At 39.6% G+C, this 13,481-nt stretch overlaps 1 protein-coding gene across 3 annotated transcripts in view; it reads right to left on the reverse strand.

Annotated features, from left to right (window-relative positions):
- Positions 1-13,481, reverse strand: part of ANKRD17 (ankyrin repeat domain 17) — a 94,271-nt gene that overhangs the window by 12,892 nt on the left and 67,898 nt on the right. For 2 of the 3 annotated variants that reach the window (XM_075150411.1, XM_075150413.1), the window contains exons 16-24: positions 10,248-10,396; positions 8,724-8,835; positions 8,396-8,541; positions 6,242-6,384; positions 5,264-5,477; positions 4,018-4,193; positions 3,033-3,195; positions 2,163-2,258; positions 777-893 (exon numbers count right to left, since the gene is read on the reverse strand). In XM_075150411.1, the coding sequence (XP_075006512.1) occupies positions 777-893; positions 2,163-2,258; positions 3,033-3,195; positions 4,018-4,193; positions 5,264-5,477; positions 6,242-6,384; positions 8,396-8,541; positions 8,724-8,835; positions 10,248-10,396 (1,316 nt within the window). The remainder of the gene's footprint in view (positions 1-776; positions 894-2,162; positions 2,259-3,032; positions 3,196-4,017; positions 4,194-5,263; positions 5,478-6,241; positions 6,385-8,395; positions 8,542-8,723; positions 8,836-10,247; positions 10,397-13,481) is intronic. The other variant, XM_075150412.1, reaches the window with a different exon arrangement.

A 13,481-nucleotide genomic window follows, 5' to 3' on the forward strand; every position in this document is an offset into this window, starting at 1 on the left:
CATACATTTCAAGAAATGCAAATGCTTTCTATTTCCTAGGAAGTTCAACTTGCATTTTAGACTAACATATTTACCAAATAGAAGCTAAACTCTTTATGATCCATGTTTTTACATATTTACTTCTTCCAAACAGATTGTTCACTCACGTTAACAGAACGTTAGTGTAGAAACAGAGGACAGACATCACACACACTTAAGTCAGAATTTTCCAAGATGCATTTGCAGGATTCTTTCTGTAACCTTGTGTGTCTCAGCAGTACAGTCTGAACAACACCCATCTCCCTTTCAAAGATCAGAACATGCAGTGGTTTCAGCTAGCCTGTATATAAAGCGTGCGCTTATTTGACATTATACTTGCACTTCGATTTTTTCTTTAGATTTCTAGTACAGTACTAAGGTTTCTAGTAATATTATTTTTTCATTGTTAAGACACAAAACAGGGTTTAGACCCAAAATCCACGCCAACGTGACTGGAAAATGCCCATCTGTCATGCACTTGACAAAAGATTATAAGCAGAAATCCTTCTTTTGGTACAATATTATTCCAGAAGAAATAGTTATATTGGAGTTTCTTGATCCAAGTTCTCTGAATAATAGTCAAAGTAAAGTTCAAAGATGACCTGAACCAGGTGCTCAGCTCTAGACACTCCAATTACGGTAATTACACATACTCCTATACTTTAATACATACTTTCAGCGCTCTTATAATCTTGAAGCTAAGTGAACTTGGAATTTTATCGAATAAATATTCACAGCTCCAAACGCTTTCAACTTGCCTTCTCCAAGTCCAGTTCCTCTAGAAGAATGCTTGCGTTTTTGTTGGCTTCAGCAGCCTGTCTATCTTTGGCTTGAACAATTGATTCCATACACAGGTGGCACTTCTTCAGCATCTCCTAAAATGATAAAGTACATCAACCCTCTGTTTGAAAAACACTGCCTATGTTTGAATATATGATCTCAAGCTTACACCTGTAATTTCTTAACTGTTACGTTATTTGCACAGGATTTTTTTTTACGGGAGAAGTTTAAATTCCCTCCAGTAAGTTCCTCTTCATGCCCAACGTTGCAAACTGATATTCCAGTCACAGGTGTGACATGCAATCAGTAACCTATGTCTCAACGTGCTATGAACAGCACAAAGACAGTTCATAACCTATGCCCATTATGAAGACCAAAAAATTTGATGAAATAAAAGGCAAAGTGTCTGAAAGGTGAAGCAACTGCAGAAATAAAAATGTACCATGAAGCAACGTTGGTGTGGGTTTTTTTTGTTTGGTTTGTTTTGTTTTTTTTTTTAAAAGACATTTGGGAAATATGTTAATATTATACTCTTATAGTACGACTGAAACCTGTATTGGCTTCACAGCAGTGAAAAATGTTTAAATGCGTAGGGTGCCTAGCATCACGGAGGTGGACAGTGGTCACAGCCAATGGCAATAAAACGCATACCGATTTAAACATTAGCACCTCTTCAGCCTCAACATGCTCACCACAACTTGACGCCCAGAAACAAGACAACTCAATCACAACGCAATGGATCAGTGAAGAGATAGAAGCATTACAACCGTTATTTCTGCACCAGTTGCTCTTCTCGTTTCTCTTACTACAAAATAGTTTTTGCCCTTTTCATCTGGTCTGAAGATAAACCAAATATAACTGGACCTCCGCAAGGAAGAGCAGCAGTCCACTTAATATGCTCTAAGAAACCACTTTACTGTCAATTACGTTTTCCATCTTCTTTCTAGTACAAACTTTTTTTACAAGATTGTGAATCTTTGTACTTCAGCTCACACATGCTCTTGTCAAAAGTTCATTCTGTTATCTCCACCCCGCTGCAAAAGCCACCATAAATTCAGTACAAACTTGCTCAACAGGGAGGAATGCAGAGCGAAGCGAAGTAACGACTGGGAGACCACTTGAAAATAAGCATGGATAATACGTAACACCACCTTTAATACTATTCTGACAGCACTAAGGCGCATAAAGTTACTGTGGCCGCGTGTGCCCATTTTTTGCAACGTTTTTTCTGAAGAATTCCAATGGGACTCATCATTTGTCTGAAATCTGTTGTGCCAGGAAGCTAAAGACCATTCATAACATCGACTCCAAAGCTGAGTCACAGCACTATTCTTTCTCAAATATTTTCTTTCTTAAAATCTTACCTTATCAGTAATTGTTGCTATATATCTCATGCATTCCGAGTCTGATGGAAACTGGTTTACTTCCTTCACTAGGTAGCGCACCACTTTTACATGACCCTGAAAAAGAAATTTCAAGGACGACATTTTGTATCAGGCCAGCTGCTTCTGGTTTGCTAAGAAACACTTTAGTCCAAGCACTCATTGCAAAATATTTATTTTCAACTCCTTCATACGCTGCTCTCAATTTTTTTTTTTTTTTTTTGAATCTTTATCACCTCCTAAACTAGTGAGGCATATTTTTTCACATTTATGATGGAAGAGAAGGCAAGCAATTGCAGTACCTGTTGCCAGGTTGCCCTTACTCCAGCCATACTTTCACACAGTTTTGCCTTCTATTTTGGTAGTTTTCAAACGCCCAGCACTGGCATCTTAACAGTTGCAGGCTCCTACAGTCATTTGCAATTTTTCAAGTACTGCAGCACTTGAACCACACTGCCTTGCTAACAACAATTTATCTCTAGAGTCAAATCGAGCTCAACCGCACTTTTTTTTGGCAAAAGTGCTCATCCTCTCTTGTCAAAGAAACCAATCCAATTTCCCCCCAGTTCTATCACATATTGCCCCTCTCCGCACAAACACGCTGCAATTTTCACCTCAGACCCATGAGAACCAGCCTCAGTGAAGTGCCTATAAAGCAAGTTTCTACTAGAATCTAACACAGATATTATACAGGTGACACACATACCTATTTTTGAAGATTTCATGCCAAGTATTAAAATTAGTTGACATATTTTTAAATATGTAGTTTCTGTCAGCTACATTTTATTTATAACTGTGTAGGGACGATCGAGACAGTACTAGCTAAGACCAAAGCCGAACTTCATATTCTACCTTTCGAAAGGCTGCCATAAGAGGAGTTATTTTCCTGTTATCAGCAGCATCCACATCAGCTCCAGCTTGAACTAGCAGTTGGACAACATCTAGATGCCCTCCATTTGCTGCCAGCCACAGCGGAGTATTCCCCTTCTTGTTACGCACGTCAATGTGAGCTCCTCTACAAAAACAAACACATTCAATCAGAACTCTGGACCAGATTTTCGTTTCGTTATCAACTAGACTAGCAAACTGGACATGCAACACAAGAACAGTAAGGTAAAATTCAATAATCGTTCTTACATCAAACATATGCATTCACAGAGTGCTTCTGCTTCCAGAATTACTTTTTTATTTCTTCTGATGCTGTCTAGAGCCTCAATTGCGCCAAAAAACATTTTCAATACTCTAAGTCACGCTGCCTTTCAGCTGTCTCTGAAGCTTCTCTCATTACTTTATCAACTCCCATCCATCGGTACACTGTATTCTTCATTAGCTCACTCAAAACAACTTACGACATTTCAAGTGCAAGCCAACAACCAGTACAACTACTTGGAAAATAGATATCCCTAAGCTTATCAGGAAACGTAATTACACTGAATGTGCGTTGTGATCAATCTAAAAAAAATGACGTATGTTTTGCGCACATCTTCTGTTGTGTAAGGACTTAACGCTACCATGCAAAATGGCTGTGTGTCATTATAAGGACATATATGTAAACTTTACAAGAAATTGTTTATTTCTAACATTCATGATTCAGTGAGATAAGCAAAACTGATTTAGTCCATTTGGGCAAAAGCAAGCACTTCAACAGCAAAGAGAACTTCATTTGATCAGTACTGATAAATAAAAATACATAGCAATGGTTGACAGACAGAACCTTTCCAATTTCCTACCCTGTAGCGTATGTTGGGAAATATTACTGTATATCGGGAAAGATTAATTTAAGTAAGGCCATATTCAAGACATTTTTCTTCAAGCAGCACACTTGCAAATACAGTACCTGCTGATGAGAAGCTCGCAAAATTTGTAGTGCCCTTTGTCTGCTGCAATGGTTAAAGCTGTATCTCTTGAGGAAGGTACTGGAGGAGCATTTACATCTGCACCTTTGTCCAGCAGAACTCTGCCCACTTCTGCATATCCACCAGAAGCTGCTTCCATTAATGGCGTGAGGCCCGTCTAAGACAAGCAAGCAGGAAAAATAAGCAATTAGTTGAGGGTGGGGGAGCGGGGGTGTGTTTTACTTGAGAGCCAGGATTTATTGCAACTTCCAACGACATATTTCTAGTTCTGGTGTACAGATGCCAATTGTTACCTGGCCAATTTTACAATAGCTTAGCAACATTTTGAAGGTGAGCTCATCTTCAGCTGGCTCGCGAAGAGCTTTCACTGAGCAGCACAGTGCACAGGGGCCCCCTGCACTGCGCAGCGCTAAGAGGGATTCAAAGCCCGCTGCTGTCCGTGTCTCAAAACGAACCCAACCAGCCTCGAACACATGGGGATCGTCAGCCGTAAGTCCCATGAAGTGCCCATGTTATTATACAGATGATGCAAATCCCATTTCCTACCTTCATTATGAGATCCTACATAGCAACATCCAGAAAGCACCTGGCTAGCTGAAGGGAACACGTAAATTTAGCAGGAAGAATACCTAGCAGCCATCAGTACCGTGAAGGTCCTTCTGAGCTCCTCTATGGCCACCATGAAGTACAGCGGAAAAGGAGAACAGAATGGCACATTTGTAGGAGGTCTCTTTTTTCTCCCCCTCAATATTCTAGCCGTTTTTCTAGCGAACAGCCTTTCCTCCCACTTAAAGATTTGGGGTCAACTGACAGACTCTCAAGCGCACACATCCCCTTTCAATTGTGCATCACCACTGTGGATATAGGCAGCTGGCCAGACAGAAGAGAATCGACCATGAGCATACCTAGGCCAAGATTCCAGCTATTTTTGAATACATTAAAACCTTCTATTTTTATTAAGTTAATGGATTACTATTCTCATGCTTGTAAGCACCTGAAGATGCATTAAGGCTTCGGAGGAAACTTATTTTTTGATGAACTGTGTAACCACCAAAATACTAGCCCTTAATTGCAGCCATTATTTTTCTTTACAATATATAGTTCAGTTCAGTTAACTGAACTAGAGAAGTTAACTTGCACAAAAGGGAAGAAAATCAGATAGCCACAGCCAACTGATGACTCACAAGCATCTCTTTTTGGAGACTTACTCAGCTATTTGCCCCTTACCTTAGCTCTATGTTCCACATTAGCTTTTCTATCAAGCAGCAGGCTAACCACTTCAGTTCTCCCTTGGAAACAAGCCAGAGTCAGTGCTGTATTTCTGTTGGTCTCTATCTGGGCGTTTATATCGGAGCCCATGTCCAGTAACAGCTTGACAGCAGCAGTGTGCCCATTCATGGCTGCCAGCATTAAGGGAGAAATGCCCAATTTGCTACCAGTTCTGGAAGAGCAAAAATAAAAACCGAATAACTCTTTAAATCACAATCACATTTCTGAAATGACTTTAACAAAACTAGTCAAGGCAGAGTACTTATCCAAGACCGAAAAATCGGCTACACAGCAGCTATTACTGAAACTACAAGACGTTCTCCATAGTAACATTGCCTAGGACACATATTTCTACTTAAGAGACACTACACGTTACCTTTTAATTGCTGTAAATTTAAAGGCACCTCTTATGAGGAGCGTACCTTTGCTTGGAGTCCACCTGTGGAGCGCACGGCTCAGCTATTTTCTACCTCCCAATGGATGCATAAGCATTACATACATGCATACACACACAGGAAAGGCTTTCATTAAACTTCACAGGGAAAACAAAGGGGTAACACACACACACACACACACACACACACACACATTTTCTTCACATAACCCAGAAGTAATTTCAATCCAGCCGGCCAACCAGAGCAAAAAGCAAGATTTCTATCTTTGACAAAGACAACTGATCATATGATACAGGAAACAAGTTAACAAAATACATAGAGGGAGATGGAATTTAAAAAAGCATTAGGAAAGCACAGTCAAACCCTTTCATTTCTAACTTAAGAGCAAAGAAGCATGCTACAAATTAAAGAATACGTTGGTTGTGATCATGTAAGAATAGTAAGGTTTTGCTCCACATAGTTGTCAAGAAATCCTTCTGGAAAAGGTAATAACTCAGAACGCTACAGAAACTGTAAGAGTAGGAGTGAAAAGGGAACTTGCCTGGAATTTATTTCTGCCCCAGCATTTAGCAGAATCTTGATAATGTTCACATAACCACCAGAAGCGGCGAGGCTTAAAGGTGTGTAATCAGAAACATTCCTGTGCTCTTTATTTGCCCCTCGAGCTAGCAGCAACTCCACCACCTGCAGTATTTTAAGAAATAACATCTGGTTTTATCCCGAACTTGCAAATCTATCCAGGGCAAATGTTTTTGAAGCCTAAATGTCCCACTGGTATCTTCCAACAGTAAAAAAAGTGATTTTACTCAGTTGCTTCCCTATACTCCTCACCTCCACGAACAGACGAGGCTGCAAGTATGTTCCCAAAGCCACTGTAAAGCTTCCCTTAAAAATCAATCATGATCCCTCATTAGCTTGCTTAAATCATTCATACCAAATAGTGTAACATCGCAAGAAAAAACTGGTATCTTTTTATGATTATTTCAGCCGTCTGCCAAAAACAGAGATTCAGTTTGAATACGGTATACAAAGTGCTCTTGCTTTTTGTCCTCTCCCATTTTAATGCTCCGTTCACTACTAAGTTAAAAACTCATTCTCAAACAAAAGCTGCAGAGCAAACACGAAAGCAGTTGCGTGCTTTTCTCGTACGTCCTCTGTTTACACCACTACACCAAAAGGCATATAGATTGTACACAGAAATCTCATGCAAAAGCCGTTAGAAAAATTAACATTTGCATCCCTTGCTGGTTTTCTCTATAGGTAAACAAAACCAACACAAGTACTTCTTAGATTATTCCTTCCTCACCCAAACAATTCACAGCTTCCCATATTCTACGTGAAGCTTACATTCTGTAATGACGTTTCTGCAGAAGACTTGACAAGAAACTAAACCGTCTAGCAACATAAAATCAAAATCAACACTGAAGTGAAAACCCGTTGTGTCACCTCCAGTGCAACGTCGTATTTGCTCCGCTTTCAGCTTTTAAGCGTAAAACATGTTTAGATTAGACCCGCACAACTGAAGCCAAGGGCTTTTCAATCAGAATATCTTCCCTTGAAATCACAGAACAAACATACTGCAAAATACAAAAATTGGGGCGGGAGGGCATCCCGACATCATCTCCACTGCCCAAAGGCCAGAGTTTTCCCATCTTCTTTACCAAAAAACGTGAAAGAAAACACGATGTGAGAAACACAGATCCAGCACATCTCTGAAACGGTAAGCATAAATTCACCTTTGCTATATGAGGCCGCTGGCCACAAAGTCTGCTACGAGAGACTCACTAAAAAGCAGGCCTTCGCCTTCACCAGAGAGCATGTCATTGTCATTGCAGCTCATCCACCCAATGTCTGAAATCTTCCAGATGGCACTAAACACATGCCAGAAGAGCTCCAAGTTCCCAATAAGATTTTGTCTAGGGAAGTAATCACCTTGTAAATGCCACAGTATCACTGTGAAGACAACCTGCGGAAGTGGGAGAGGTGTATCCAACCTCATGAATTTCCAGATGGCCATAGGCAGAGGAGGGTGATCCTGCACCAGAATACATAGCTTCCGCTGTGGCTTTTGCCATCCAAATAGTAGAAGCATTCACAGAATTATAGACTTAAGACTTGTAGCAACCATTAGAAAAAAATCAAAACGCAGATTTCATAATTAAGTCACAAAATACATTATTTCACATAACATTCAAAAAAACCTTCTCTACATTTATTTTTGATCTATCATTTGAAAAACTTTTTTCGCGTTTTTACTCAGAGACACTGGATTCATCTGCAGTACTCCAACATCCTACGGCCTACACAGAAAGCATCAGAAAACCCTCTTGGCTCACATAGGGAGCCGATTCACGTCTAAGTCCAGCTTCTCAACAAGAACACTCATCGCATTCACTTTCATGTCTACATCTAATTATACTGGTAAAAGCCCCATAATGAGCCACTAATGATTACTGTCATGAGGACATCTGCACAGCACTGGTCCAGCTTATAAAAACAGAAAAAGCAATTTATATCAGATACGCTGCAATACGTAACTTAGGAAATGTGAAGCTCTTTGCATCCTTTTTAGAAAACACCATCCTGAAATACAACGGTGAATTAAGTTACTGTAATTTATCTGGAAGACGGCTTTAGTATACTGACACATTACGCAATCCACACACTGTTTTTTAAGACTTATGTTTTACTTCACCTCTTGTCTCCCTCCTGAACAAGCCAACGACAAGGGAGTGTCCTTGGTTCTCTCAGACTGGGCTTCAATATCAGCTCCGTTATCCAGTAAGATTTCAACAACACCCACGTGGCCAGCTGTAGCAGCCAAAATAAGCGGAGTAAACCCTGAAATGAAAAAGGACGTTTCGAGAGTCCACATTCACAGCTTAAGTTTAAGGGACATAAGTTAAACCATCAGAAAAGCAAGCCTAAAAGCTTCACATAAAGACTACGCTTACTGTGTATTTATTTAGTGTGATACACTGGAAAACCAGCGAAGTTCTGCACTGCCACAGTGAGATACCTACCTTTCTTGTCCCTGTGTTCAATATTAGCTCCTCTCTCTAGCAGTGTTTGTACTAGTTCTTCGTGGCCACCAGCACAAGCAAGTGTCAATGCTGTGTCATGATTACTCTCAGTCTAAAAGAAACAGACATCACATAGACAAGATTATTAATATTTCCTTTTTCAAGTACAACCCTTGTTGTATTGCATATTAGCCCAAGTGCAACTATATCTGTTAAGAATAAAAAGCGTCTAAAAGCTTAAGACACGTCTACTGATTACGTCACAGTTATCTGTTGTGTTCTTTGAGCTTACTCTCTGCTTTTAAGTTTTTTCCCTTTAGAGCACTCATACACTGTCTCCAAGTGAGCATTTCTAGCGGTTGATAGCTCTCGGTAACAGCACAGAGCCCTTATCAACCTTGATTCTGCCTATTAAACACTTGCAATGAAACAACGTGCATTTAATTTCTCAGTGTTTCCGGGGCCCATGTAAATGACCACCACTCTATTTGAAAGGGCAACTGAGAAACTCAGAGGATTACTGGCACAGCCAGTTAGTTACAGCGTAGGGATTGACTGAAATGACACCTCTCTCCTTAAATAACAACAAAAACCAAAAACCACCCAAAACGCAGAAAGACACACACATTTCTTAGCTACTACGAGAACTTAGTTTTACTTTACTCTCTTATGACCCAGGGTAGTTGGCAAACTTATCGTAACATCGATCTGCATGGGTGTCCACCAGCTACCAACGAGGCCGGTCAGGTTACGGCAAGACCTCCTGAACACGGTCACAGCAGAAACCAAGCCAAGTGCCGCGAGCAACTGCAGTAGCCAAGACCGGTTTTCCAGAGGTTTCTCTCCCTTTCTCCACAAGAATGTCAAGCCTTTCCTCTTCTTCACACTCCCAACATCTTAGCCGTGTTATGTATAGTCTAGAACTATGCATATACGTATGCTAGTTAGTATATGAACGCTTTTTTTTTTGACGGCCAGCTACTTGCAAGTCAACATAAAGTAGCCCTTTTAAAAATTACTTTCAATACAGAAATGCTTTTTCTTTAGTGGAAATGAGAGTTTGATTTATTCCCTCTTGTTTAAAAACTTACAGAAGTTATTAGTTTCAATACTTGCATACTTCTGTCAAGCTGGGTGATCGTTGGCCAACAACTTCAAACACAACCAGAAAAAACAGTGTGCAACAGCTTAAGGTTTATTTTTGTTTTAGGATATCAGGCCAGAAAAAACCTTAATTTCTGTCAGAAGACAACTTGGCTGTTTCTCATCATCACTCTGACAACAAAGAAGTAAGAAATACAAGTGTTTAGTCATTCAAAGACCTTCTCTTTTGTTCAGCGAGAGCACAGAGGAAAGTGGGTTGCAACTCTCCGGGGAGCTGTGTAGGCTTTCAACAAGCAGCAAACCAAGTCTCTATAACACAATTCATTATACAACAGAGCTGTTTACTATCATTGAATTATTCAGGATGCAGAAGCAAAAGAGCTTCACGCATTTGTGCTGCAGTGACAGTTGCAGGCTTACCTGCGCATCGATATCTATAGCAGGGTAGATCGGTAGCATGGCTGAAGGAGAAATGATAGGACTCGGAGTTGGCGTCTGAGGTTGGGAGACAGAAGTTGCAATGCTGTGGGTAGGAGTGTTTGACATTGCAGATGCTCTTCCGCTCACTGCTGTTGAACAGAATAATTACACTTAGTAAAAGCAAAACACTTGACTTCTCATGTTTAACGTGACAAAAAATGGACAGTGGGACGCAACTCCCACCGACAGACAGAACTCCCTAAAAACTTTATTTTCCACAAATATTTATTTTCTACACATTTAACCCAATCTTTGAACCTTTAACTCTTTGAATTTAACAACTATGAAAAAGGTTAACTGTATTAGATCAAAGAAATAGGTAACTATCAGACTGGCATGTTTTCTAGAAGCCCACCACAATTTTTTTTTTTTTGTTGTTTCTTTTTTTTTTTTTTTTTTTTTTTTAAACACCGAAGATATTTCCTACAACAAGTCAGTCATTATTTGGACCAGGAGTTCCATACCTTTAGAAGCAGGACTGCAGAACGAGTCCCATCAATGGGCATCTGTGCAATTTTTCTTAAAAACAGTTTAAAGATTCTCATATAAAAGTCTGTCCAACCTTCAACCCCCACCACCCCAGCCCCCATAAACATAACAAAAAAGCAACAGTGCTTGTGTCAGGATGCTCACATGGCAGAATTTGTGGAAACCAGAGAAGTGGAAGCTTCTTAACAGTCATTTTGCAGAAACTTTGGTCAAGGTTGTTAGCATAAGCAACAGGTAATACCATTTTACAGTTGATGACAGCATATCGACATGACACAAAATAGCACTGACTGCCACGCTTCCCTGAAATTCATTTCATACATATAAAGTTTAAAAATACAAAGCCAACTTCCATCTTAAACAGCCTTTGGGGGAAAACTCCCATTTTCCTTTAGAGAACTCAGTGTTTTTCTCCCCGACTTTTCTCCAGTATTTCTACGGGTCTTGGTCAGGTGTGATCAGTAAAGGAGAAAGTAAAGTACTGTACACTTCTCCTGTCAAGTTGACAAAAGCACCTTTAACTGCAAATGAAAGAAATGCAGTTTCCACCTATTGTCAGTGTTCATCTAGTACACACCACCAAGTAACCTTATGGAACATCAAAATAACGCCCCTTTATCCCCAACGTTTCAAGTCCTGTTCATTTTTAAAACGGGTTTAATAATCAGCCGTGTTCCTAACTGTCAGCCATTGATAATTAGCTCCTATATTTAATTTGAAGTGGTAAGTTTTTCAACAGATGCCACAAAAAACTTATCCTAACATGCCAATTTGTTGGCAGTTATGTTTTTCATGCATTACTAATTTAATTTCTGGACTTCCTATACCAAATCCCAGCAAAGCGGCCAATAAATGTCACTGAAAGAAACAAAGAACCCCCTACTTCTAACATAAACAGTAGGGTTAACCGTATATTTAAGAGTATATCAAGATTCAAGCTCCCTTGATCTTTGTATTAGAGTGCCTTTTGAAAACTCTTCTCATCTTACGAGACAAATCACGCTAGGAATGGATTAAAAGAAACATAGAGAAGCTAAGCTAAAATATTCTGACATAAGGTCAGAAACTATGGCCTAAGTTCTGTACAGAGGAGAACTAACTAATGATCATAACAGAACATCATTCAGCGGAGCATCAAATTTAAACTCGTCTCATTCCTTCTTCTCACTGTAAATTAGAGATATAACCTAAAAACGCAACTTCAAATTGCTTTCATATAGAAGGATAAGAAGTTGTCAGTTTCAACTCCTGCTCCCCTCTTTACATATACCATCACAACAAGTGATTTTGAAAAATTAGCATATTTACCTTCTTTCTTTAAGTTCACAGAGGAAGTTACAGCAGCACAAAACAGTAAAGGAGTTATAAAGGATCATGATTCTTGACCCTCACATCTAGTCCAAAACAACTCGATAAAGATGACAAAATGGACTGGAAACTAACCAAATATGCTTAACTCAGATGATACAAAAGCACCATCATCAAATAATCCACAGGTGAAAAAAGTTAACCCTGCTACAGTAGCACACATATTTTAAACAGTTGCCAAGAATTACTGCTATAGTCCCAACATGGGGGCTGAGGAGCATCTACTGTATTACAGGATGCACTATTGAAGTTTGACTTAAAAAAAAAAAAACAACAAAACCAAGGCAGTTAGGAAGGTCTCAATTCAGGTAAAGCCTATTTTTTATACCAGTGGTGTTGTAGCGAGGGGGAGGGAAAAAACCAAAAGAAAACAAACGGGAGAGACATGTTTAAAAGCCAACACCACTCTTTCCACAAGGAAGAAAACCTTTATTGTATAACCCATATATAAATGTTTTCATGCATGCTAGTAGAGGAGAATATGCATGTTGACTTACAGTTCTCATATTAAATCTATTTCAAGTGTGCTTCAGCAATAATTCACAGACAAATATAGTTCATATCCCTACAGCGCATTTCTCTGAGACAAGGTATTAATTTTTATGGGTAACGACTTGAATTATATTTATTTCAGCATCACCTGTGCAGAGCTCAAATTTGTAATGAACATGCCAAGGGCAATGAACAGGATCTTTATGGAACCCAAACAAAAATACTAAGAGTTTCCAATAAGCCAAAAGGTTTTCACAACAGTCTTGAGCAGTGGAAAGAGTAACCAACTAGCTCGATCATCAAATCTAAACGCACTGACAGTCAAAGGTTCATCTTTCCCCTCCGCCCCTCCATCTACTCTAAAGGACCAGTGGCAAAATTTAACTTGAAGTCTGTACTTCAACATTAAAATATCATTACTTCATGCCTGGGATAACGAAGTCTTCAAAGCTAGTTCGCTATTATAATATTTTAGTATATACGTGCCTTGGTACGGGACCAGCTACCAGTCTTAATCACGTTACAAAACAAGGTGAAAGCTTCTTTGTCAGAACACATCACTGCAAGCACCGTTTGGCTATTCTAGTCCAAGTCTGTGGCATTTGTTTGGGTATCAGACAACTAGTTTTGTGCTCAGTGATATTAGGAGCATAGCTGCTCTTCATATTGATTTCTTTCTGGACATCTCAAGTTGCTCTTAGCTTAAATGAATAAAAGTACGTCCTCACAGCTGCCACCTTCTCCCCCATGCCCAACAGCCTCATCATCCAGAGAAGCATTTGATTTAACAAATGCAGCCCCAGTATCAGGGGAGGAAAGAAAACA

This window comes from Calonectris borealis, chromosome 4, assembly GCF_964195595.1.
Source record: "Calonectris borealis chromosome 4, bCalBor7.hap1.2, whole genome shotgun sequence".
Lineage (NCBI taxonomy): Eukaryota > Metazoa > Chordata > Aves > Procellariiformes > Procellariidae > Calonectris > Calonectris borealis.